This window comes from Paramormyrops kingsleyae, chromosome 19, assembly GCF_048594095.1.
Source record: "Paramormyrops kingsleyae isolate MSU_618 chromosome 19, PKINGS_0.4, whole genome shotgun sequence".
NCBI lineage: Eukaryota > Metazoa > Chordata > Actinopteri > Osteoglossiformes > Mormyridae > Paramormyrops > Paramormyrops kingsleyae.
In genome coordinates this window covers 6,658,965-6,684,385 of record NC_132815.1, presented here as the reverse complement: position 1 = coordinate 6,684,385, position 25,421 = coordinate 6,658,965, and the positions used below count along the sequence as shown (strand labels likewise).

The 25,421-nt window shown below is 40.1% G+C and overlaps 2 protein-coding genes across 6 annotated transcripts; one reads left to right on the top strand and one right to left on the bottom strand.

The window, feature by feature from the left end:
* Window positions 1-186: 186 nt before the first annotated feature.
* On the bottom strand, window positions 187-12,737 carry tdrd15 (tudor domain containing 15). Of its 4 annotated transcripts, none has more exons than XM_023797038.2 (5): window positions 12,719-12,737; window positions 10,850-10,894; window positions 1,532-7,689; window positions 1,143-1,187; window positions 187-909 (listed from the first exon to the last, which is right to left on the bottom strand). In XM_023797038.2, exons 2-4 carry the CDS (start codon window positions 10,879-10,881, stop codon window positions 1,174-1,176), a joined length of 6,204 nt encoding a protein of 2,067 aa, XP_023652806.2. In that variant the 5' UTR covers window positions 10,882-10,894; window positions 12,719-12,737; the 3' UTR covers window positions 187-909; window positions 1,143-1,173. The 4 variants fall into 4 exon arrangements, with proteins under 4 accessions (XP_023652806.2, XP_023652803.2, XP_023652805.2 ...); XM_023797035.2 differs by lacking the exon at window positions 12,719-12,737 and adding an exon at window positions 12,157-12,212; XM_023797037.2 differs by lacking the exon at window positions 12,719-12,737 and adding an exon at window positions 11,821-11,949.
* Window positions 12,004-23,016, top strand: rfx6 (regulatory factor X, 6). Of its 2 annotated transcripts, none has more exons than XM_023797045.2 (20): window positions 12,004-12,347; window positions 13,063-13,279; window positions 14,340-14,493; window positions 14,729-14,852; window positions 15,098-15,159; window positions 15,468-15,545; window positions 15,966-15,993; window positions 16,371-16,478; window positions 16,592-16,669; window positions 16,759-16,872; window positions 16,957-17,006; window positions 17,271-17,430; window positions 17,563-17,707; window positions 17,881-17,990; window positions 18,089-18,206; window positions 18,862-18,984; window positions 19,128-19,334; window positions 19,893-20,396; window positions 21,032-21,250; window positions 22,342-23,016. In XM_023797045.2, the coding sequence occupies exons 2-20, from the start codon at window positions 13,084-13,086 to the stop codon at window positions 22,512-22,514; spliced, it is 2,751 nt and encodes a 916-aa protein (XP_023652813.1). In that variant the 5' UTR covers window positions 12,004-12,347; window positions 13,063-13,083; the 3' UTR covers window positions 22,515-23,016. The 2 variants fall into 2 exon arrangements, with proteins under 2 accessions (XP_023652813.1, XP_023652809.1); XM_023797041.2 differs by having other exon boundaries at window positions 16,589-16,669.
* The last annotated feature ends 2,405 nt before the right edge of the window (window positions 23,017-25,421 follow it).

Below are 25,421 nucleotides of genomic sequence, written 5' to 3'. Positions count from 1 at the left end.
TTGTCAAGCACCATCCAGGAAGGGGGTGGAGGAGCATTTTGCTGAACTATGACACATAAGACCTGAAACTTGGCTTGTCAATTACTAACATTTGCTCTAGTGGAGATGTGGACTCATAGACAATTAACAAAATTAAATATCAACTTTAGACAAGAGTTACCAATACTCCTAAAGATCAAAAGACGATCATTTTTCAAAAACATTTATTATAGTGAAAATTATATGAATGTTTAAACAAAGGTACTGGAACACAGAATATTAACCAAGAGAGACCAAAATATTTCTGCAGTCTCTTACAGTGATCCACATTTAAAAGGCAGTTTTTTTCCATCATTTCTGTTACGACTCTTGTAGGATACATGAAGGTGTTCTGAGAGAAAAACAATATGAATCACTACTATACATTCTATAGTATACTGTGAAGAAGAACAAAAAACAAACAAATCCTGAATTATACTGATTTCATAGATCGAAAAACTCCAACTACTTTTCACTGCTTTCCACTTTGAACTGCACACAGCAATATATTTTAGGTTTTGGAAATGGTACAGACTCTCTTACAAAAGAAAACAATCATTTGCAACATTGAGATGCTGTATAAATCTAATCTAAATTTTGATACACATACTTACTCTACTTAGCCATTTAAAATGTCATTATAAATAACATTGTGTATAAAAAAGGAAACAAATTAATGCTTCACCTTTGCAAAATTAGTGAAAACTACTAAACATGAATACTTTTTAAACAAAAAATGAAATGTCAACATCAAGTTTAGCTACAAAAAAAATCACCAAGTCACCACATTTAATGTACTTATCAGAACTATTTAGAACAACAAGAGAGAAACAAAATATCTTTGGTCAGAGTGGCCATTCTTGTTTCTTCAAAGCAAACAACTTGACAAAGCTGGAATACAAAATTTGAAATAAACTCAGAACAGGATTTCTGTATATTGACCAGTTACTTATTTAAAAAGTTATACCACGGCAAATTCATTTGTAAATATAAAGGACTGCTTAATATAGACTTTATTTCTTTTGTTAGAAAATTGTGGAAATCAGAAAATAGTGAAGTCTGCATAAAACAGCCCGTTTTATAAGTGTATTTTGAGACGGTGTTTATGCTATGCTTATTTGTACCTTTCAGCAGGTTTGCCTTACCAGAGAATGCTCACATCTGAACACCTGTGAGGAGACAGGCAATGTGAGGTATTGCAAAACATTTTTCTCTAAACACATTCATTTTTATGTGCCTTAATATGGGAGGGCGAAGACTTAAAATTTACACTAAGGACTAACACCCTCCAGCCTAATTTTCATTTGTATTCATTCCAAAAAAGGATCTGTTATGCAGGAATACAAGCTCCTCAAATTCTGAGAAGTACTGTTACTTTCAATTCTAGATAGAGCTGTTAAAATTACTTTTACTGGACAACCGTCTCTCAGGTTGCAGTAAGAAATTGAAGAATTTTTAAACTGGAGCCCTCTCTGTGTATGAAAGACCCTTGACTCCAACGAGATGCACTTACATTTTCTGACTTCTTGTGACGCACCAAAGCTTGCAAACCTCTCAGTTCTCTGATGGCTACAGTCCTCATCAGTTCCCACTTGGTCCTGCCTTTCTTCTACAAACGTCTGATTCTCAGTCTCAACTGTTGTAAGGTCCACATCATGCTGGCTCACAGTCCCTACATCTTGCAACTGTTGATGACATTCTAGTGTGTTCTTATGAAAAAATGTGTCTTCTGGATTTAATTCAAGAGTTTTATCAACACCCATAGTGTTAATTTTTTCTAGAGATGCTCCTGTAGTGACTGGTTCCTCTAGCACTCGGAGTGAAAGCAAACTATCGATGTAAGTGGCGTGTCCTGAATTGACCAATGCCTTAGCAACATTAACACCCTGTGACAAGATATCGACTTCCCACTGCGTCTCAGAAACAAACTGCCTGAAATAGATCATTAGGCTGCCCTCACTCATGAGCTCCTGGAAATATACGACAGCCTCATCTGACCAATGATCCTTTCCAGAAGGCTTGACTGCTCTGAGTACACAAGGATGGATAACTTTCGGTATGACTGTTAATTTCTCAGGAAGCCATTTGATGTCATGACGATGCACATAAGGCACAACCGCACAATGACCGTAGTCAACAAGGTTAACTACCACAGACTTACTGTCCGTGTGCACAATCTCGGATCTGCACCACTTTTTCTTGGTTTCAGATCTCACCAAGCAACATGCTCCTGGAATCAAAAATGATTCAGGCAAGGACACCAAATCATCTGGAAGATCATCTATAGCAGCAGACACCATGCTCATGGTGAGAAGCAAGTCATTCAAAATGATATGGAAGCCACATGGAGTAGCAACTGCTGCAGCTAAGCCCAAATAGCCCACATCTGTTTTCACAGGAGCCAAGGAGAGCCTTGGGGCTTGATGGGTTTCTTTCGTGTTTTCTTCCTTCATTGACAATTCCTTGGGAAGAATCTGACCTCTATCCTCCAAGCTTTTCTTGACACTGCTATGTTGCTTCCTGAGATAAATTTCATTGATCATAATTTCTACTGTCCAGAGTTTGGAGTCTGCAGAATATGACACAAACATGATTTTGATATCTCGTTTTATCATACCCTTCAGCTGCTCCTTTAAATCTTCATCTGCCCCTTCAGTGGCCTTTACTGGCACATTCCACCTACACAAAATGGCTTGCACTGGGATTTGTCTAAGCTCTTCACTGAGTTCTCTAATCTCTTGAACAGAGACCACTTCTGAGATACCGTGATCCAACAAGAAGACTGAGCAGTTTCCTTGATATGTCTTTTGTACCACAGCCCTGTACCACTGGTTAGTTTTGGTTGACTTTGCCAAGCATTCAAGTCCCTCTCTGGCACCTATTACAGGAGCTAAGCTACATCTGAACGCCTCTTTTTGTAAAAGATGGCAAAGCGAAGTAAAGTCCCTTGAATTTTGGTGAAGTCTGATATAAAAATCTCCATTTTCCAAAACAGATAGAAGTGTCCCTTCTTCAATCTGCCCAGGTATAATTTTTGGATCTGGTGGAATAGTTGCATTCTTATTGTCAGAAGTATCGGAAACTCCTTGTGATATGCATTTGACTGACCGTTTTATCTTGCATAAGTGCATAAGTGCTCTATGCTTGCTTGACATTATCAGCTGTCTTCTTTTTGACCGCACTACTGCACAGTTTACAAGTGTATTCTTCTTTGATTCAGTCCGGGTTAGATTTTTCCTTATAACATTATCACACGTCACTGTTGGGATCTTAACTCCTTGTGCATCTCTGCAAGGATGCCGTATTTGCTCGTCCTCTGCGGCTGCACATTCGTCTCCAGGTTGTTTCTCTTCTCCAGATAAATCACAAAAAACTTCCTCCTCATTCTTACATTTCTGCAGTGATAACGTTTGAGCTGGTAAAATACCCTCTTCGAGAATCTCTAAGTTCACCATCCACCACAGCCCACATCGCTTCACAAATTCAACCATGAGTGGCTTTCCACTTACAGTTATGGTTTCTTTCCCAAAAGAAAGAGGCTGTTTACTTGAGCAAGGTATGCTTAGTCGAGGGTGTAGTAGAAAAGTGCTTGACAGTCTGAACACACTTTTCTTTTGAACCACAGCTGTGTTTCCGTAATCAATAAACTCCACCCTCATTTGATTTTCAGTGACATCTTTCACAACAGCCCTGTAGAGAGCACCATCCTTTTTGTATTCTGCAGCAATAAGATCACCAATATTCACATTTCCAGTTATGAGCTCTGTTTGTTCTCTGAACAGTGAACTGTTAAGGTCCTCGGCCAATCTTAAAATCGTCTTCTCTTCATTTTCCATTTGAATATAGAAGGTGGTTGTGCTCACATGTGAAATATACCCTACTTCTCTGAAGCCTGGCTTTATTTTAGTCTCTGGGAGCTGTGAGAGTTTTGGCAATTTAAAATTGCAGCTTTTATGCCTCAAAGGTCTACTTACTGCTTTATACTGGTGAGTTTCAATTGCTGAACTATCTGTTTTATTCAGTGGTGCACTTGAATCTCTCTTTACCTTGTGGTTAGACATGTGCAATGTTGAGGCTTTAGTTACTGGTGGATTCTGCTGAGACTTCACTTTATCTAACAAATGCTTGGAATTACAACTGGCTGCAGTTTTATCCAAATTGACTTTTAAACTCTTTTTGACGTTACTCCTAGCTTTAGGCTGCTCAATACCAACATGTGGTTTCTCAGAATGGATAATATCCTTCTTAATGAGAGTCTCTTCTTTTTGCTTATCTGTTACCATGAGTTCTCTGACTTTTTCATTAAGGTGCAGATTCCCATCAAACAATTCACAGATGAGAGTGCCATCATCTTCTCTTTCAACAAAAGTGGCCTTTAGCAATTTATTTAAGGCAGCTTTTTCTAGCCAGGTATTTACCTCTGCAAGGGCTTCCCCTTTGGGAACACGGGAGAGACTGCACCTCAGGGCCTGCATGGGTATAAAGACCAAATCTGTAGCATGTCTGGGAATGGGCCGGACATTTCTTTTTTCAACTATATGCATGTTCCCATAGTCAACAAACAACACATTTAAGTGCTGGTTTGACTGGACAGGGAAGGCCAGACCTCTGTACCACTTGTCATCCATAATGTACTTTGCCAAACAAAGTTTTACTGGGTCTGAACCAGAAGTCTCACTTGGGATTTCATTGCTTTGTTTTGTCACTTCTTCCATCAGATCTTCAAGCATGTTTCCATTTCTATCCAGCTGGAAAAATAACTGCCATGGACTGCAAACATGAGTGACATACACAGTCTCACTTCCACCGATTTTTATGTCGAACATAGAAAACACATATGAAGAGAGATCGACTGACGGGAAGAGTTTTGGATAGTGCACCGGCTTTGCTAACCCTTTCTCCACGAGCAGTTTTGTTGCACTTTGCAGAGAAGTGTGGATGTCTACAACACTGAACAAAAGACCATTTACAACCATCATTGAATGTACAGTACACTTTAAATTTAATGAACCTGACTGAACGAAGGTCTTCAGTTCCTTGTCTGCGTCTGTGCTCCAAACATCATGTTCACCTGCAGGTTCAAGTAAAGGATAGACACTGCATCTAAATGCTTGCATTTCGAGTTCCAGGAATTCCGGCTTTATTGCCCGTAGGTTGTGTGCTTTCTGTCTTATGGTCAGGCCAAAATCTACAAGCAGGACGTCAAATTCATTGTACTGAGTTCTGAGGATATGGCCACGGTACCATTTTCCATCTTCTTGATGCTGTGCAACACAACATGCTTCATGAAGCTGAAAGGCATCAGCATTTTCTTGGTAATAGCTTTGGATTTTCGCCATTAATTTGTCCAAGTTCTTCAGTTTGCTCTGGGGCTGACACCAAAAGTCTGAAGAGGAATTGAAGTGGCAGCACCGGACAGACAGTTCAGTTCCAACCTTCAATATTTGTTCTTTGAAAGAAACCTTCTTGGCAGAGCCCTCTGCTTTTGGTATTTGTCTTACCATTATATTTTGCATCGACTCCTTTGTAGCTAACGCAATTTTTTCTACTCTTGTTTCTTTATTTTGGTATCTTAGATCTATACTTTTGCTTGAGCTATTTCGGTTTTTATCACCTTTTCCTTTTGCAGGACTGGTTTTGTTTGGCCCTTGGTACTTGGCAAATTTTCCACTCTGCAGCAGACCGAGCTTTTTAGCCTTGGATTTCCAGAATACTGCCATTTTTGCTCGTGCCATTACCATGTTAATACTTTCATTCGCTTCCTTTTCATACAACTCAACATCTAACCTGTCATTCTTCTTTTGTACTACATGCACAAGGAGTGCTCTGTTACATACAGCTTGCCTGAAGTAGCTAGCTGCCTGGGTTGTCCACACATCTTCCACTGACACTACATAAGCGAGTGAACAATTTATGGCAAACTTAGGTTCACCAGCAAATTCAGGAGGAAGCTTTTTAATAAACATATATGGCACTCTCTCCGTGTTTCCAAAGTCTATGAAAAACACTTCAGCTCCGTTTTCAATGATCTCTCTGACTACAGCCCTGTAGTATTGCATGTCCTTCTCATACATTGCACAACAAAGTGTACCAGGAACTGGATTCTCAAGAATTCCTTCATGTAACTTTAAGTCGCTGAAATATTTTGCCATGTTCTGCAACATATCTTCAAACCTGCAATTCCGCTCTTCTGTCCTCAACCAAAAATCAGATGGATTTAGTACATATTCCACAAAACCTCTGAAGATGGAGTTATCCTTTATGTCCTTCAGAGAGTCTACGTCCTCTGAGTATTCCATCCCTTTGTTTTCATTTGTGTGTTTCACAACAGAGTATGTTTTTCCCATTTTACAAAAATCTGAATTTCTCACTAGTCTAGACAGACAGCTGTCATTTTTCTGCAACTCCCCATTTTCAGCATCAGCTTTAACACTGTCGAGTGTAACAGAATACAAATTTTCATCAGTATCAAAACTGTCAACTTGAATATCAAGAACTGCACCAAGAAGCCCCCTTTTTATATGTTCCAGTTGCTCCTTCAGAACATTCTCATCTGTTTGACTTAAACAAGATAAAGTACAATGAAAAGCCATGATTGGTATCGAAAGGAAACTGGGGGGAAGCTGACAGATCCTTTCAACTCCTACAGATTCACAGAATCCATAGTCAACAAACAAGACTCGTACTTGAGAATTTACAGGGAGGAGCTGCACGACGCCCCTATACCATTTATCATCTTTCCCATTGACTGCGCAAAGTAACCCCAGATTTCCGACTGCATTATCACAAAGGCCTTTGCTCTTGGATTCACAGAAGGTTGACAGCTTTTCTGACATCTCCTTCAGGTCAGTCACCATGCTTTCCAACTGGCAATAAAATGTATTTGTATTTATTGCTGCAGTTACTCTGATCTTTTCTTTTTTACCCACAGTCAGCTGTGGCCCAAAAAACAACATTAGATTCTCAATCTCTTGTATGCTTGAAGGCATGCGCAAGAACTTATGACTATTTGGCTTTTCAGTCAAGAGGATTTCAGCACATCCACATCTTTGACGAACTGGTACTTCTGTTAAAATTCCTATAAGGAAAAAGAACGTTTCAACATCCACGTGCCTTCCCAAGTTTAGTCTAAAGAGGTCCATGTTGACATCAACCACTTCCAAAATCATCACTTTGTGTGAAAGAAGAGCCTGGATGTGCCCCTTGATTTCAGTTCCTATCAGAGAGCAGAAATATTTAGATGCAAGAACATTCCAGTGTTCGCCAAGTGGCAGTATATTGGCAAAAAATCCACAAACAATCTTAGGGGGAAGCACAAACAGTTCTTCAGAAGCAGAAGCTAAACACTCAGAACTGACAGCCAGAACATTGCCATAGTCTAAGAGAAACACTTCAAACAGGTCATTCTGTTTGCACCGAACTTGGCCTCTGTACCAACGGGATGAGACAATATCTTTCACCAAACATAATTCCCCAATATCCAACCAGGCTTTTGTTTTCTCTGTACTCTGTACGTCTTTCTGCAGTATGTCATAGTCCAGTTCACATATGGTCAGATATTGACCCTGAAATTGCACCAATGTCTCCACAGGACTGCAATCCACATGTGTCAGCAGTAAGTCCACGGTGCCCAGTTCATGAAATGTAGGGGGATTTGAGTCCCCCTGAGGCCTGAAAACAGAAATAACATTTCACAACCTACTTGTAAGTCCCTCAATATAATGTCACTTCACTTAACATTTCAAACAAAGTCAATTAAATGTATGCAGATAAATAAACAATCAAAATATTCAGAAATATCTCAGTAGTGGACAAGGAATAACATTCTCTATACCAAACAGTCTTTTAGGTTGACATTCAGTGGTTACATTGTTATTAACATACTGTCCATTTGTACAGTTGAACGTCATACTACATCAGTTTTTTTAAGTTTTGATTCTTAGTCTATAGAAATGACAAGTTATCAATCAGCAGGGTCTGTCATAAATGTTGTGACTTGCCTGTATCTAACTCAAGCCTTTAGAAATAATCCCAATAAAAATATAAATAATATAGAAATAATTCATTCAGGATGCTTTTTAGAACAGAAGATAATGTTGGTGATATTTCAAATACGGTATACGTCAAAATGCATACACATTATATTGAAAAATATGCATATAAAAGCTATAATTACCATCGTTTTTTAAATGTTTTTTTTATTATTATTGATTTTTGGCCAGTTACATTATTGCAACTATTCAGAGAGATTTTTTACAGACCCAAGATGGAAATTTTGGCACTACATATATCACAAAGTAGACACTGATAAACAAATAAATGGATGACCAAGACCCAAACAATCAATTATGATGGGATATCCAAGTATATCATGTATGTAATACACAAGTAATTGTGTAAATTTAATTTGACAGACCAAAATAAATTTGAATAAAAATCAAAATTTCACATGGATGTATTAGGCTCGCCATTAATTTGTCCAAGTTCTTCAGTTTGCTCTGGGGCTGACACCAAAAGTCTGAAGAGGAATTGAAGTGGCAGCACCGGACAGACAGTTCAGTTCCAACCTTCAATATTTGTTCTTTGAAAGAAACCTTCTTGGCAGAGCCCTGCCTGAAAATGCATTTGTAGCTGTAATTCAGTTTTTCTGAATTGCTAGAACCCTAAACCCCATTCTCTGACTAAACATAACCGCCAAAACTCATTTATCAAATCAATCTCTGATACGGAAAAATGTTCACCTAAAGACACAACTTGGAGATCTGATTCACTCGTTTTTGCAAAAACACATTCTTATTCACCAGAACACATTTTTGCACCTTTGTAAAATGGAAAATACAGGCCACAAAAGATGAACACAACCAGCACGATGTAGTAATCGTATAAACATCGTATTTCTAAAAATGCGATGAAGCCAATGAGTGATTACAGCTGAGAATATGTGCCAGATGAGAGTGCAAGCCGTACAGTAAGTGTATCGAGTTTCAATGTCTAGGTATGCATGTGTCACAACAAACGATTCTTCTTCCATTGTCTAACAAGGGAGAACATTGGCTGTGATGTAAACGAAGACCTCTGACCTGACCCAGCCCAGAAACATGATGATGAAGCAGAATTAATATTCCTACTTGATTTTGACTGGCAAGTGTACAACATTTTACTGCAAAATGCCTTCATTAGGGTTGTTTATTTATTCTACCTTGTCCTTTAAGGTAATTTTTTGGAGTGCTGAATACAGCAAACATTATATATTGCTTTACATATAGCTGTACACTTGTATTTTTTACTAAACAGTAAAATTTTCTTTATTCTTGTCGTGCAGCTGGTTTCCAATTCTGTAACTGAGCATGCATAAGACCATATCCGCAGTATACATTTCTCTCCACATGCCTAACAATAGTTTTGACTGGCAGGGTTTCCGTTTTAATTCTGTAGCGTGTAATGACTGCTCATTGGTGTTTATATATTGGTTTTGAGCAAAGAAAAACAGTCTTGTTTCACTCGCAAAAGAAGTCAAAGGTTTAGTGAATGCAGTCTGAATATCAGATTTTATGATTTCTGTGCTAAGAAAAGGATGGTAATTTTCAGGAAATTAGCTTTAGCAATTCAGGAAAACTGTAATACACCTCCTCCTACCACCACCCCAGAATCAGGTGGACAGTGGATTTTTAAATAATATTTTAGATATTCGACATAATTTTATGTTCTTATCCAACAAATCCAAATTCAATAGCTGCTTATCCAGTGCCAGGAAGTGGTGAACCTGGCACTCATACCAGTAAGTACTGGGCACAAAGCAGGGTACAGCCCAGACCAGATGCCAGTCTATTACAGGGCCTACAATCACTAAGGGTAATTCTCAAACTGCAATACACCTGAATAGCACATCTTTTGCTGCAGGAGAACATCCATACAATTACAAGGAAAAGATTAATTTGAGTCATTCCGTATCAAATTACCCAGAATGCCCCTGCTCATCCTTCCAGATTCCCCTGAAAAACGTTACAGGTGCTTCCATACCAAACTTATGAAGAAATCCCAAATATTAGGTCTGGATCTCTAATAGTTTTGAAGCTATAACCCTTTTAAATTTTAATTAATTTTATGCATTTTGCTAAACAAGCCTTCTGGTCCAACTTCCAACATTCATATCACCTTTGATGGCTTGTCCAGCCATGAAACTGTGATTAGGAATAACTTTTTCTGTAATTCATAAAAAGTATTCAGATCAGCTGCATCTTATGTACTGTTCCTCCTACAAGGCTCTGAAAACGACCAAAAACTCAAAGCATGATAAAGCACTACGAGTTTTTTTCCTGTCATATTAAGACCATGTCTGTGCAGTAATTGTATGTGTTGCCGTCAGAGTGTCAGAATCATGTTTTTGATTTCCAGAGTCGTCTCATTTGACCATCTGAACAGTTAACCAACATTTTCATACATGTATTTTACCATATATTCTTACACATCTGAAGATGATCTGACAAAAATATGTTGGTGTTGCTAACCTTCCTTCTGATTTTTTAAAGAATGAGTTGCCACACGCTTGTTGCCATAAAAATTCAACCAAAACAGAAATATTACATAGTTTACAGCTTCAGAATTGACACTTAGACTTATTTCAATAAGAGGAACATACTACGTTCAGAAAAGATGCATAAAATTCATTAAAATTCCAAAGGGCTGTAGTTTCAAAATTATTAAAGACACAGGCCTAATATTTAGAATTTAGTTTGGTATTGGAGCACCTGTAATTTATTATTTTAAATACATTTTTAAAAAAAACTTTCAAATAATGAATACACACTTATATAATTGTATTCTAACCTACCTTTGGGCCCCTGGACCAATGTTTGAAAGCATTACAGCAGTTTTCCTGAAAGAAAGGACAGGCATCATTTGTCACAAAAGTTTAAATGAAATTACATAAATAGCGTTGTGCTACATTAGATCACACGATTCTAGAATGGCAAAACAAGCAATTGCAGAGGTTTTTCCATTATTAGAACAACAATATGTAAACGTAAAACCCATAACACTACGCATAGTAGCATTCGTTTTTTTATAAACGGCAGACTGCATCCACTAGATGTCGCTAATGATCAATAGTTAAAACTTTTTTTCCTAGCGAAGTGCTGACAACACACGAAAGAAACTAATAGATTAATCAAACTTAAAGGTTTGCAAAAGACAAATGCCCTGTTAAGCACTTTATCGCTATCATTGTAAACAGGCTAATAATAATCTTAGGGGAAAAAAGACAATTTGAGTACACATACAGAAACGCCGTAACTGGCAGTGTAATTACGGCGTCCAGCACTACTCTTAAATACTACTTGATCGCTCTTAATTCCTTTGCTGCCTATATGACATTTTAAAATTATAACTGCAGTTTATTTCTTTTAGCAGATATTAAATGCTTATCGTTAGGTATATCACTCGGCCTACACGCTGCCTGTTACCTTTGGCTGCAATACGCAATCGGTTACCTAGGCCCTTCTTTTCGTTTTTCTCAAAATAAATTACAGAATGGGGCAGCCAATGCTCATATTATTAGATACGACATGGTAGTCTGCATTGCATATAAGTACTCAGTGCTGACGTTAGCAATAATATTTATATAAATATTTATAATGTCTTTACTCTCTTCCCGCGATTGGCAAAATTTCTACCATATCACAGCACCAACGCTGTAGGGCACCCTCCCATGTACATAAAGCGTTATATTATTTTTTTTTAGATATTTTGTCGCAGAGCAATATTATATTTTAATGGCAATACACATATATATCAGTATCATACAAGGAAGCGAGTCACAGCGTCCCGTCACTCCGCAGCCACCCATCTGTACAGACGCCGGGCATCGAACAGCAAAGCGCTCCGGCTTATAACGGAAAATGCTGCGTTTCCATTCCTGCCACCTGCTGGGCGGGAGAGTTTGCAAACGCCCCGTGACGCGCATTTAAATTTAAAACCCGTAGTCTGGGGCACAAGCCGGACAAAAAAACGGGAAGGAAAACGAATGTATGTAATGAGTCCATGCCAGCATTTCAAAAGTAACGTTTTATGCAATTGCATTTTACTTAAAACATGACGGAGGAATCCCCCCCCCGACTTTGTTTGCACCCTGATTTTTACCAGCACGTTGGAGGCTCCGGTTCACCTCCACACGAGTTCGGCCTAATCAGGCCGACATTAGGCATCCCCTTTGCAATAGTCAGTGCAGCTTATATGTATATAGTGACAGATTATAGGAACAGGAGCATATCTGTATCAGATAATGAATGAAAATGAGGAGTATGTACTTTGCATATACTGATACAATCTAGGTACGTTTCCATTCCTGTGTCCAGTTCATTTTATGCTCGGTAACTACATGGGTTTCTGTGTCAGCAGCAGCTAATAGGTAATTTAATCGAACATCCATCCACCCATTACTGTAGAAGTGATACGTGGCGCTACGGGGATAATGATAATTTTGTGTTATTATTTTGTTATACGTGTTATTTCTAATTCACCCTATATTCGGTGTGATGCCCGTATGGTGTTTTTTTCTTCTTTAGCCTAGATCAGATGGCCGAGGCCGCAAAACGAGCTCGCCGAGTTGAAAGGAGCCTATTGCCTGTTTAGGTTAATCATTAATGCAGCGCAACTAGTCCCCGTCTTCTGTAAATATGATAAATGAATCTTCGCTACTCACCACACTTTCGGCGCGGGCTCAGGTTTAATTAGAGCTGCTGCAGACTAGGCTTTTTACCATGGAAAAGTGAAGAAAGGGCCATAGAAATACATTTAAAAATCTTTATTCTATATACTGACATAGTGAGTTCGCAGTGAAATTGGGGCTCCCGTGTCCTGATTTTGTTTTAAAATAGCTGGATACAATAATTTGAAATATTTGCAGTTTTGACCAAATAAAAACGAATGATGCGATACATTTCTCTCGTGGAATTTTAATTCACAAGTTGCTACAGTTATAGCGGGGGGGATATTTGCTGTTTTCTAAATGCTTTCAGCCTTGCTTTTTTGTGCCTGTCTTTTTAGTGGCAATATTTTATTTTTAACATGCCAATGAAAAGGAGCACGGGGAGTCAAATCGGAGATGAGCCTTTGCATTGTATGCAGCGACCTGAGAAGAAGCTCCGTCCGGAGCAGGAGGACATTGCCTCGGCTTCGCCGGGGGGCGAGAAGCTCGCCGGCGATTTTGGAAATAACTGCTTTTCCTCACTTGACGAGGAGGAAGATTCGGGGATTAAATCAGGTAACTGGTGTAAAGGCATGGGAACTACATTTCTAACTTGTTTTGTGTTGCGTGGGTTTCCTCCGCATACTCCGATGTCCTCCCGCAGTCCAATGACGTATGTGCGTTACAGTGTGCGGGAGTGCGCGTGTGTATGTGCCCCGCAATGCGCTGCCATCCCGCATAGGATGCGCCGCAGCCTTGCGCCGTATATGCTGCCTGTAGGCCGCTTCCCGGCGCTGACAGCATAATCTGATGTAAGTAGATCGGGTGGATGGAGGTTTGCCTTGCCATTGTTAAATATAATTTTTCTCTCTGACCTGTTTAATTGACATACCATTGTCAGACTACCCTCTGCATCAAGAACCATTTTTCATTTTTGTGTTATTAAATTACTTTAAATCATTTCACTTTAACTGTTTTAAGTGCTTTTAAAAATGCAGGGTTTATTTTTATGGAGCACAGTGATTTTATGGGATTACTACAGTTTCAGGAGAAACCTTCAGTTATAATAATGGATAAAAATGCAAGCTTTGATACCTAGAATTCCATTGCCCAAGGCAGCATCATTAAAATGTTATGTAATAGAAGTGATGGGATATGTTTGCTTCTGTCTGTGCGTGTCTCTGTGTGTGGCCAAATATCCCCACAATGTGGCGAAACCTGATACTTTTTAGCTTGTGGGGACATTTTTCAGGTCCCCACAAAAATCTGTGAATGCAATCAAAAAACTAAAAATGCCTAAAATCTTGTATTTTGTTCAGTTGCTTATGGTTAGGGTTAGGGCTGGGTAGGGATTAGGGTTTTTCCCCATAGAAATGGAGAGTCCCCAGAAAGATATGAATTAGTGTGTGTGTGTGTGTGTGTGTGTGTGTGTGTGTGTGTGTTGGAGTAGTATTTCACCTTCATCAGGTAAGTTGTTAATTTATGTGTTGATTAAGTTGGTGAGAAAGTAATTGCCTGTTTCAGCAACGGGACAACTATCGCTATATAATCTGCACCTTGTCCCACACCCTCTAAAATATAAGCAAGACAGGTTGGTGTTAAATCACTTAAATCTTGTATCTTGCTTCTCTAACAGAAACTGAGGATTGCAATGATGCTCCATCTACTGAAGAGGATGTGGATCCATCTGAATACACAAAGGATCTGGCTTTAAAGCAGTCCATTCCAAAGAAAAGTATCACTCAGATAATCAAGGACAAGAAGAAGCAGACGCACTTAACTCTGCAGTGGTAGCTATGTGACAGATGTCGTCTCGAATCATGGGGTTTACGAACTTTTTTGGGGGTGATAGCGCAGTTATTTGGGAGCTGCACCAGGGAGCCCGGCAGCAAAATATTCAGCTTTTATTTAATGTAATATATACTGAAGTATATAATTGAGTTCTTCTTGCCATATGTTTTTCCTACTGACAGGATAACCGAGAAATAGTTTAGCTATTGTTTTAATCGATTCTGTTCTCCCCAGGCTTGAAGAGAACTACATTGTTTGTGATGGCGTGTGTCTGCCACGATGCATCCTGTATGCGCACTATTTAGATTTCTGCAGGAAAGAAAAATTGGATCCTGCCTGCGCTGCAACATTTGGCAAGGTAAAAACACGTTATGCATTCTCAGTGCAGCTGAGTTTGTAATAAGTTTGTAATAAAAATGAATACGAAAAGTTGCCATCTCGGTAACATGAATGAGACATTGTTGCATCTTTAATTTCCAGAGTTATGCTGTGGTAGGAGATTTAACAGAAAATATTCTCATTATTCTTATTTGCTAAGCACGAGTACCTCGAAGTTGTATTTTAATGGCACAAAAATGTCTCTCTATTTTTGTTTGTTCACAGACAATACGGCAGAAATTTCCTCTCTTAACAACCAGGAGACTCGGTACCAGAGGCCATTCAAAGTAAGAGGAGAAATCAGCATAAAAACACGATAATTCAATTCAGTTTATTTATCGATGGCACCTTTCATGCTGTAGCTTCTTCACAACCGTTAAAAACTTTTTTTATTTTTGAAAGAATAGTACGATGTTACATTTCAGCCAGCCAATCCGATGAAGTTTTGTCTTGATCTGGAAAAACGCAATCATTTAATCTCGCTTATAATGTATTTGTAATGATTATTTTCTCAGTTTTTTGGGGGCATTTTGCAATCTCAGGCCTTTTGCGCTTCATCTGGAAGATTGTTGTTTTTCTTAAACATTGTCCACAGGTATCATTACTATGGCATCGGCATCAAAGAAAGCAGTGCATATTACCACTCTGTGTACTCTGGGAAGGGGCTGACCAGGTAACCCCGCTGACCTTTATGTTCCCCATTTTATGACTCCCACTATCAGTGTCCACCTTTATTAGTTAACCGGCCGATAGCAGGCATTCTGTTTGCCCTTGGGAGGAAACTGGGAATGCCACAAGAACCACGCAAATAGCAAATGGTCTCAGAGCTGTAAATTAAATTTGCACGGGTCCATTTGGCCAACCGTGCGCTGATTCAGGATTTTGTTAACCGTGAGGCATGATGTGTTTGAGACTACTAAGCTATATGTTTTCTTGCAAACAAATCATGTTTCTCGTCATACGTCATTAGTCACACGTGCCATCGTGTGGGTAATAAAACACACATGTGCACCATTGCTGATTTTGACGAACGTCATAATTGTTTATCTACTTCCACTTCATTAATTTTGTTGCCGTGTGTGTTTCACCTTAGGTTTTCCGGTAGCAAGCTCAAAAATGAGGTAAAAATTTTGTTCAGTCGAGGTTTAACAGTTTAATTGATGTATATAAAGGCACTGCAGAATATATTGGCAGTTTTGTTACATTTCTATGTCAAAGACATCTTCTGTGGTAAGAGTTTGAGTGACGTGTCACACATTAGACGTGCCCTTAGCAGAGCTGTGAATTCAGCTATAAAATTGTTTAAAAGCTCCTGATTGAGAATTGTTGATGTATTTAACACTTCCTCACAGAAAGAGATGTCATCAATGGCAATGTGAAAAATCTTGAAAAGAGCTTCAATTACGTTTGTTTAATTTGTTCTCTGTGAAAAGTAATAGTACTATTTTAAATAATCACCTTCATTTTAATGAAATGAGATCTGCATTGAGTCCCGCAGGGTGGCTTTACTCGGAAGTATTCACTCAGCTCCAAAACGGGAACATTGTTGCCCGACTTTCCAAGTGCCCAACATCTCGTACTTCAAAGCTGCATTTCCATAGAAAAGGTACGAACAATGAAGTTTTTCTGCACTCCTTGTCTTTAACAAACTTTAACATTTTGCTGCAAAATATATATAAAAAAAATAACAACAAAAAATGTTCTTTTATGCCCAAGCAGGTGGACACCTTAATTATGATGTACAAAACGCACTGTCAGTGCATTTTAGACAATGCCATCAACAGCAACTTTGAAGAGGTATCAAAAAATAGTGAATGAGATGTTTTCCTGCTCACTGGCTGTGCTGACCTGCTCTCTGTGACCACGTCCGGCCTTTTGCCTTCCAGATCCAGAATTTCCTGCTGCACTTCTGGCAGGGGATGCCCGGGCACCTTCTGCCCCTGCTGGAGAATCCCATCACTGTGGACATCTTCTGCGTGTGTGATTCCATACTGTACAAGGTGTGAGCTCCAGTCCTCCTTCAACCAAGCTGACATTCAGCATTTCTCCAAGTTAAATAAATCACCTGAGGTCTTTTTTTCCAGGTTCTGACTGATGTTTTAATTCCTGCTACAATGCAAGAAATGCCTGAAAGGTAATTTTTTTATATATGTATGTGACACATTTGATTTATATATTTGTTTATATAGGACATAAACTTTGTAGTGAGTTCTTCTTGCCATATGTTTTTCCTACTGACAGGAAAGCTGAGAAATAGTTTAGCTGTTGTTTTAATCGATTTTGTAGAATATTTAAGAATACAATTGACATATAATTAATAACACAAATGAAAACAGAAGTGGCACAGTTAGTCCCTCTCTAACAAATGGGTTGAACATAAAGAGAGAATGTTTTCCAGTCTCTTGGCAGATATTCGGAACTTCGCCAAGCACTGGGAGCACTGGATGGTGTCCTCCTTAGAGAATCTTCCAGAAACCCTCTCTGAAAAAAAGCTACCAATCGCACGCCGATTTGTGTCCACCTTAAAGCGACAAACCTCTTTTTTACACCTTGCCCAGGTAATTTAACAAATGAAAATGAAAAGTGTAGATATTTTCCAGCACAGACTGAGCAAACCTTCTTGAGAGGATGTTTGGGTGTGGCGTATGACATCCTTTTGGAAATATTTGATGAATGTCTGTTGTTCTTAGATCGCCAGACCTGCTCTCTTTGACCAAAATGTGGTGAACTCCATGGTGAGTGACATTGACAAGGTGGACCTCAGTAGCATTGGATCTCAGGCCTTGCTCACTATATCCAGCAGTGGAGACCACGACTCAGACCTGTACTCCGAATGTGAGGATATTTTCTCTCTGAAACGCTGTCAGAAGATGTTATTAATATTCTTTTAATTGGTCACCTGATGGCTGTAATAAATAGCTTGCATAAGCGTGTAATAAAAGAAATAGAGATTGCTTACGCATGATGTGACTCAAAACATAGATGCCTTGTGTTTTCATACTTCATAGATGACTCTATCACAGTGTTCCAAGAGCTGAAAGACCTCCTTAAGAAAAATGCAACTGTAGAGTCTTTTATAGAATGGTTGGACAGCGTGGTGGAGCAGAAGGTCATCAAGGTATGACATCTCATGGAACACTCCTCCCTGATCGGTTTGTCCAGAGATCAATCTCCGCTTTCATTATTCTCTCTCTCTCTCTCTCCCCCCCCCCCCAGCCGAGTAAGCAGAACGGTCGTTCTTTAAAGAAGAGAGCGCAGGATTTTCTTCTCAAGTGGAGTTTTTTTGGAGCACGGGTCATGCACAACCTCACCCTGAACAATGCCACGAGCTTTGGTAAGGAATGGGTGCTCCTGACTGTCGGTATGAAAATATCTTACATATATATGTTTGAGGAAATCCATCAGGATATGTAGTATAAGTAAAAATGAACCTTATTAAACAAACATAATCTCTTCCATTATTTTGGGGTCATTACCTAATTTGGTTCATTTACCGTTCCATAAATTCTTTTATGGAACATTTTTTTTACGCGTGAACAAATTTTATGCCTTGAATTTATGATTGGACTTGGATTCCCCTAGTGAAGAATCCTGCTGCACTCTGTGCCTGAGGCCTTTCCAACACAAACACAAACATAGGTCTTTGTCTCTGCCTGATCATGAAGCCACAATGAGCAGTAAAATGTAATGACCGTGTCCTGGTAAGCCACCCCTTATCAGCTGCTTCTGTCTGTCCTGATTGGAGAGAAAATTGACTATCGCATTCATCTGTCTGTGTCTCTGATGGGACCGTTGCCACACTGTCAGAGGGGCAAACTTTCTAGGTCAACCTACGGCCACAGATGAAACAGGTGATCCAGGATCTTTGTGGATGGTGTGACTGATAAGTCAGTCTAAGCTCACTATCACCTTTATGGCAGTCTAGGGGTTTGTCACGTGGTAAAATGTATTGTCTCCATGCAAAGGACTAATAGTTTTATTTTTTACAGGTTCTTTCCATCTGATTCGAATGCTTCTGGATGAGTATATTCTACTAGCTATCGAAACACAGTTCAATAATGACAAAGAACAAGACCTTCAGAATCTCTTAGATAAATATATGAGAAATGCAGGTATGAAAATCATTTGTGTCATGATTTCTGGTGATTAGGACTAGATAGTTTTTATTTTGATGTAAGTTAGTAACAGCAGTCTACGCAAAGAGAATACTGGTCTTAATTAATCGATGAAATGTAATGTTTTTGCCTTGTTTCAGATGCTAGCAAGGCGGCCTTCACCGCTTCTCCTAGTTCCTGCTTCCTTGCCAACCGCAGCAAAGTCCCTGCCGTGTCCGGCGATGCGTCTGTGAAGAACGAGCTGCTCTCTGAACAGGCCTACCTGTCTCTCACAGGCGGGCAGCATGGGCTGGGCCCAAACATGGTCACCTACCAGGAGGTGGAGTCAGAAGACCTGTCTCTCTCAGGTATTGGTCTTACTCTATGAGTGTGTGATCTGTGATTGGTTGATTTTGTTTTCAGCTTTCTGGTATTGGCTCTAGGTTCCCATGACCGTAACTGGATTATTAAAAACATGAAAAGAAAAAAAAAAAAAAAACTTGGTTCTTTTGGCTTGCTGTTCATTAGCATTAATGGCTTAAAGAAAACATTCTTTAATAAATAAGAATTGGGTGGAGAATTAAATATGTGAAATAAGTTTAAACATTGCATAGTAAATACTGCTGTAGGGAGGCTGGCTGATGTCCAAACTTTCTCCACTTGTTACTTTGGATGAAAGTACCTATATCTACACAGCAAATCGCCTCAGGACTGACAGTAACCTTTAAAGCAGTGTTTCTCAATCCAGTCCTCGGGGACCTACCGACAGTCCATGTTTTTGCTCCCTCCCAGTTCCCTGTCAGACCGTTGTCATTTTTGCTCCCTACCGGGAGCTGGGAAGGGGCAAAGACATGGACCGCCTGTGGGCCCCCTTGGACCGGATTGGGAAACACTGGCTTAAAGCATATTTGTCCAAAATTCCTCAGCCCCGGTGGACTTCCCTCAGAACAGTGTTCCGCTCATGACGCCCCCCATCTCCCCGGCGATGGTGAACCGAGACAGTGTGATCAACCAGGGCCCCATGGCTGGCCGTCCCCAAGGAAGCTGCACCCCGCTCCAGTCACACATCCCCTGCCAGGCCTTCTCCGATGTCGCCTACCAGAACGTTCCCCCCGCCAATCCCAGCTTCTTCTCCAGTGCTCCCAACTACCAGGCCCTGTTCAGGCCTCAGACACACGCCGCCTCCTATCCGTCGCGCCCAGACAGGGGGCGGTACCCCTCCTTCTGCGAACAGCAGCCACAACAGCTGCCGAAGGACTACTTCACCCCCAGCTGTGCCGAGACCTCCTACATCTCCCGGCCCCCGGCGAACTTTGGCAGCGCGTCGGAGCCCGTGATGGAGGCCCAGGCCTTGCAGCTCCTGGACCCCGGAGGGTACGGCTTCCTCGGTGGAAGTGGCGCCTGCCAGGGGACAGCTTACCCCACCAGCGGTGAGTAACAGCCCGTCTGTATGGGTTGGGAGCCGTCCAGAGAATCACATGCTCTCCCGGCGTCCGTCCACCTGGGACTGTCCGTCTCTCTTGTTTGTCACAGATATTGGCTGACAGTCATATTCTGTCAGTTTCCTTCACGCTCATAAGCTAGTACTGCAGGATGGAATGCAGCCTCACAAGCTCCTTATATTCTAACACTAAGGCTTGGACTTCAGTGCTAAAGGAGACCTAGAATGCAGGGTTGGCCCTTTGCTCTTTACGGTTTGTTTTATTGGCCTGTGGTACATATAACACTTCATCTTTCCAGTTATGGTATAATATATGGTATATATGGTATATTCTCTGGCTCCTTTGAGATCCTGACCAGAATAAGTGGTTAGAAAATGGATGGATGTATATAAAGTGATATCCTCTTTTCTGCCTCTTTTTTCCTAGTATGTTGTATTATTAGGTGGCTTCTATACTTTTCATATTTTGCTGACTGTCTCGAAGTTTTCCTACATCCCTCTGAACACACACACACAACCTTTTCACAGCTGCTGAAATTAAGCATTTGACTCTGAGAAAAGGCTCCAGTCGCATAAATAACAGTAACAGTAATTATGATAATTAACATTTGCACTCGAAACTAGCTGCAGGTTACTATGGCACCGGTGGCTACCCGGACCCTCAGAGGCTGGGCTCCGTGATCGACCAGCACGTGTCGGTGATCAGCAGCGTGAGCTCGTTACGCTCCATGCACTCCTATAGCGACGTGCACGACCCCCTCAACATCCTGGATGACAGTGGCAGGAAGCCCGTCGGCTCTTACTACAGTGACTCTCCAGTCCTTGTGTCCCGGACTCCCGGTGGTGAGTCAGTGCTCTTCTGGAATTCAAAATCAGAAGTTTTTATGTACATGTATAAATAAGCTCTAGAACAGCGTTTCCCAGCCCGGTCCTTCGGGGACTCGCAGACGGCCCACGTTCTTCTCCCCCTCGGCTCCTGGGCAGGGGTTTGTAGGGAGCAGAACTGTGGACCATCTGGGGTCTGGGGGTCGCTGAGGACTGAATGGGGAAACACTGCTGTAGTATATTGTCAAGGTTCATCTGACTTAACATACAGTATCGTGCAAGAATCTTAGGCAGTCACAGAAAATGATGTATAAATGTTCTTCATGTTGATGTAAACCTATGATACTATGTCAGAAACCTTTCCTAAGATCACCTCTGTATCTGCAGCAGCTGTCCAATACACGTATGTATATTTTGACTCGACCACTACCCCACCTTGCTCGGTTAATCAGTAACTCACTGAGTTATTCAACTAATTAAGCTAATTAGGTAAGAGAGCCGGTTGGTGAGATTAAAACAAATCCATGGAATGGCTGAGGAGCCCCTGAGCAGAGGTTTGGGAACTGAAACGTGTTCATCTAGCCGTCCAACAAGATATCAGTAACTTTTTGGAAAACATGAAATCCTTGTTTATTTTTTATTGCGTTACTGCTAGATTGCATATGTTATAATGTTATATTGTTCTTTTTCAGAGGAAAATATACAATTACTACCAAGATAAATAGCCTTAAACATTTTCTTTGACTGCCTAAGACTTTTGCACAGTAATGTATATATTTTCATAACCGGTTACATCTTAACTCTTTTAAGGACCAAAGGAAAATTGTATCCTCTAGGTCAGCGTTTCTCAACCCGCTCCTTGGGGGCCGCCAGATGGTCCACGTTTCTGCTCCCTCCTGGCTCCCAGCCAATCAAGGGCTCCAAATACCTGGTACACCTGTGCTGGGAGTTGGGGGGGGGGAGCAAAAATGGGGACCGTCTGGCGGCCCCCAAGAAGCAGGTTGAGAAACAGTGCTTTAGGGAGCACCAGCTATATATATGTGTGTGTGTGTGTGTGTGTGTGTGTGTGTGTGTGTCTTCAGACTGTTTTGTGTTGTTTTTCTCCGCAGCCTCACCCATCACATCTTCTGTATCCACCCCATGTATGTATGGAGCCAATCCTCAGTTCCATTCCCAGGATGCATTGTTCCCTCCCCGAGCCACCGCTGACGTACGGGACGTAGTGTCGTCTCTGCCCCCCATAAACACTGTGTTCATGGGATCCACAGGAAGTGGCCCCTGACTGCCTCAGCTGGCTGGGTGTAATAGGTCAATTCAGCATGAGAACCCAATAACGAATGAGGTTTTATTGCCTGTACTCTAAAAAGGACTTTTCATAACACCTCATCACTGACATAAAATGCCTTATTCCCAACAGTGAGCTATACTGTCATCCCAGTGATGTCACAGAGAAATATCAGAGAGTTTTACCTTATATCACATGTCAGGCTGAAGTAAATCAGGGCAAGCATCTCCCTAAAACAGCTCTTAAATACCTGTTTTATAACTTGTATTATTCAGGTAATAAAACATCCTTCAGATATTTTTTGAAGTGTTTCTAGAGTATTAGACCTAAAATGAGAAGCAGCAGGAAGGTTAAAGTTATTTTCTTAAGGGTTGCAATAGAGTAAATATATATTCTTCAAGTGTTAATTTAATTTTTTGACTATAATCTTTGTAATATATGACTGTATGATGCAAACTGTTTAATATTAAGTAAGCACAAATAAAATATCAGTGCTAAACACGTTTTGTCAGTTAACTAATATATGATATGCTGCGTTAATTTACTAAATGTCATGTCTCAGGCAACCACACATTTCAAATAAAAATACACCAAATGTAGGCATTTTAAGCTTTTTCAAATATTACAAAAATACACAATACCTCTTGGTAGATTTTAAAGTGTTATGGAGACTGTTGTGTATTTTTACAAAAAAAGTATAGGTTTAACCTATACAAAAAAATCACTTGAAAACACGTTTTATTGGTATAAGACGTTATATATCCAGTTTAGGGGTACTATTCTCACAGAACTCTTTCTTGGGTTTGGAAATACAATAACATGTGGCACATGCGATATTGATGTCCCATGTGTTTAAGCACGACCTATTCTGGCCATTTAAAATTCTTTGGAATGTATGTGGACAAGGTATTGGAAGGATTTCGATTGGGGATTGGGAGGAACTTTGGTGTATTGACAAATAGAAAGACATGATACACCGACAAGCCAATTAAATGAAAGCTGTCAGCTTATGTAATTCACTCCTGCCTCAAAATCTGCAATATGAATTTATGCAGGGTGGGTACTGTACGGTCCAAAAAACGTGCCATGTTGGATTGGAGTTGCCAAATTGTCCCTAGCTAGGTGTTCCTGTGTATCTTAATGGTGTCTGTGCCCTACGATAGGTTGGCAGCTTGGGTTATTCCCTGCCTTGCGCCCATAGCTTCTGGGAAAGGTTCCGGATCGCCACAACCCTACATAAGACAAGAGGGTGTGGAAAATGGGTGGATGGCTTGATGCTTGAGATGTGGTCCTGGGGTATGAAAACCATGGCAGAAATGTTGTTGCGGTGCTATTTGTTGCAGGGAAATTGGAGAAATGGGTGTAGAATCAGCCCCTTGCACAGCTTGAGGTGTTTTATGTGAGCGAATCAACAAGTAGTCAACATACACAAAACGACACCCTTATCTCAAACTTCAAAGCCACACAAGTTGTGGAATACAAAGGCCTTAATTGGTGAACTGGAGCTACTTCTCACAAACAGAAGACTGCAGTCCGGAAACACAATTGAAGGAGACGTGAATCAGAGCTGGGTTTTTATCTTTGAGGAGATGAATGATTTGATTTCTCTATTGCACAATAGGCGGGAGATACAGCCAGATAAAGGTGTTGACCAAGCTCTGCATTGATAAAAATGTTTAACCCAACACCCGTGGCAAGCTGTGTGTTTGTGTGTTTTCTCAATGCAGCCTTGGCTGAAGAACATTTAAAAAAAAAACCTTGAATGTTTTATTCTATCTTCTATTTACTAAATTGAGCTTTGTTAGACCCGGAAGCTAATAAAACCATAATCAGTAACAGTGAGACCACCAAGACACGCATTTACAGAAATTATAATTGTGAAATGAGAAGTATGTCTATTTTTAATTAAAGAGGGTGCATGGAACCGGTGCAAATGAAATTAGTTTTTCAACATTCGCGTACAAACTTATCATATATAATATTATGCCACAAATGATAAAATTGTCTGTGTATAGGCGCTATCCTTTATCTGCAGTCAAGGGCAGATCACACTCGTGCTTAGACTGGAACAGATGGCTTGAAATGTAATGATTACAAAATCCTGACGTTAGAATAGTTTAATTACAAAGTCAATAATGCCTCCAACAATTGCGGGGCCTTTAGTGTAAAAACAACAGACGGCAGTGGGCAAACTTTTGGCCAATATTTAACCAGAACTCGGCACTTAGGTGGTCAGCTTCCATATGTATGTCAGCCAGGCTAAACATCAACAGACTCTTGAGTTTAATCCTGGTTTGACTGGGTTCTATGTCATATGTTAGTAGGGCCAGTTGGGAAAGCACTGCATCAGTTGCACTCAAGAACTCTGTTTTATCTGTCAACAGAAATATGTGTGTGTGTGTGTGTGTGTGTGTGAGCGAGAGAGAGAGAGCAAAATAATGATGGAAAATATGTTATTGAGTGTTTCCAACATTTGTGACGTTTATAACTAATTGGTTCAAAGAAGTATAATATGCCATTCAAAATACAAAATCTTTTGCACACAAAACATTTATTTATTCAAAAAGAATGAGCAATACCTTCAAAGACCATTTCTTCTGGTGGATTTATTAAAGTGATCAGATGCTAAAAGAAATGAGTGTAGAATATATTGTATATCAGAAATGTTTAATTAAGAGAAATATGAGGAAATAAGAGCCATAATGTTATAATGAATACACTCATTGCTAAAAAAAAAACCCACTGTGTAATATTACTTCAACAGTATATATATCTTTTCAAATTCAATTTTTACTTTTGTATTTCAGTCTTTGTCAGTAATGAATCTATGTCATGATGGAAAGACAAATGCTGCACGTAATGACCTTTCGTGATGTAAACCTCCCTTAGAAAAAAACACTATAG

Bases quoted from the DNA above. Each gene is read 5' to 3' on its own strand.
- tdrd15 (XM_023797038.2), bottom strand. From the start codon at position 10,881: ATGCTTTCAAACATTGGTCCAGGGGCCCAAAG. The intron at 7,690-10,849 runs GTAGGTTAGAAT...TTCTGTTTTCAG, and splicing joins ATTGGTCCAGGGGCCCAAAG to GCCTCAGGGGGACTCAAATC.
- rfx6 (XM_023797041.2), top strand. From the start codon at position 13,084: ATGCCAATGAAAAGGAGCACGGGGAGTCAAATCGGAGATGAGCCTTTG. The intron at 20,397-21,031 runs GTGAGTAACAGC...ACTCGAAACTAG, and splicing joins GACAGCTTACCCCACCAGCG to CTGCAGGTTACTATGGCACC. The intron at 21,251-22,341 runs GTGAGTCAGTGC...TTTTCTCCGCAG, and splicing joins TGTGTCCCGGACTCCCGGTG to CCTCACCCATCACATCTTCT.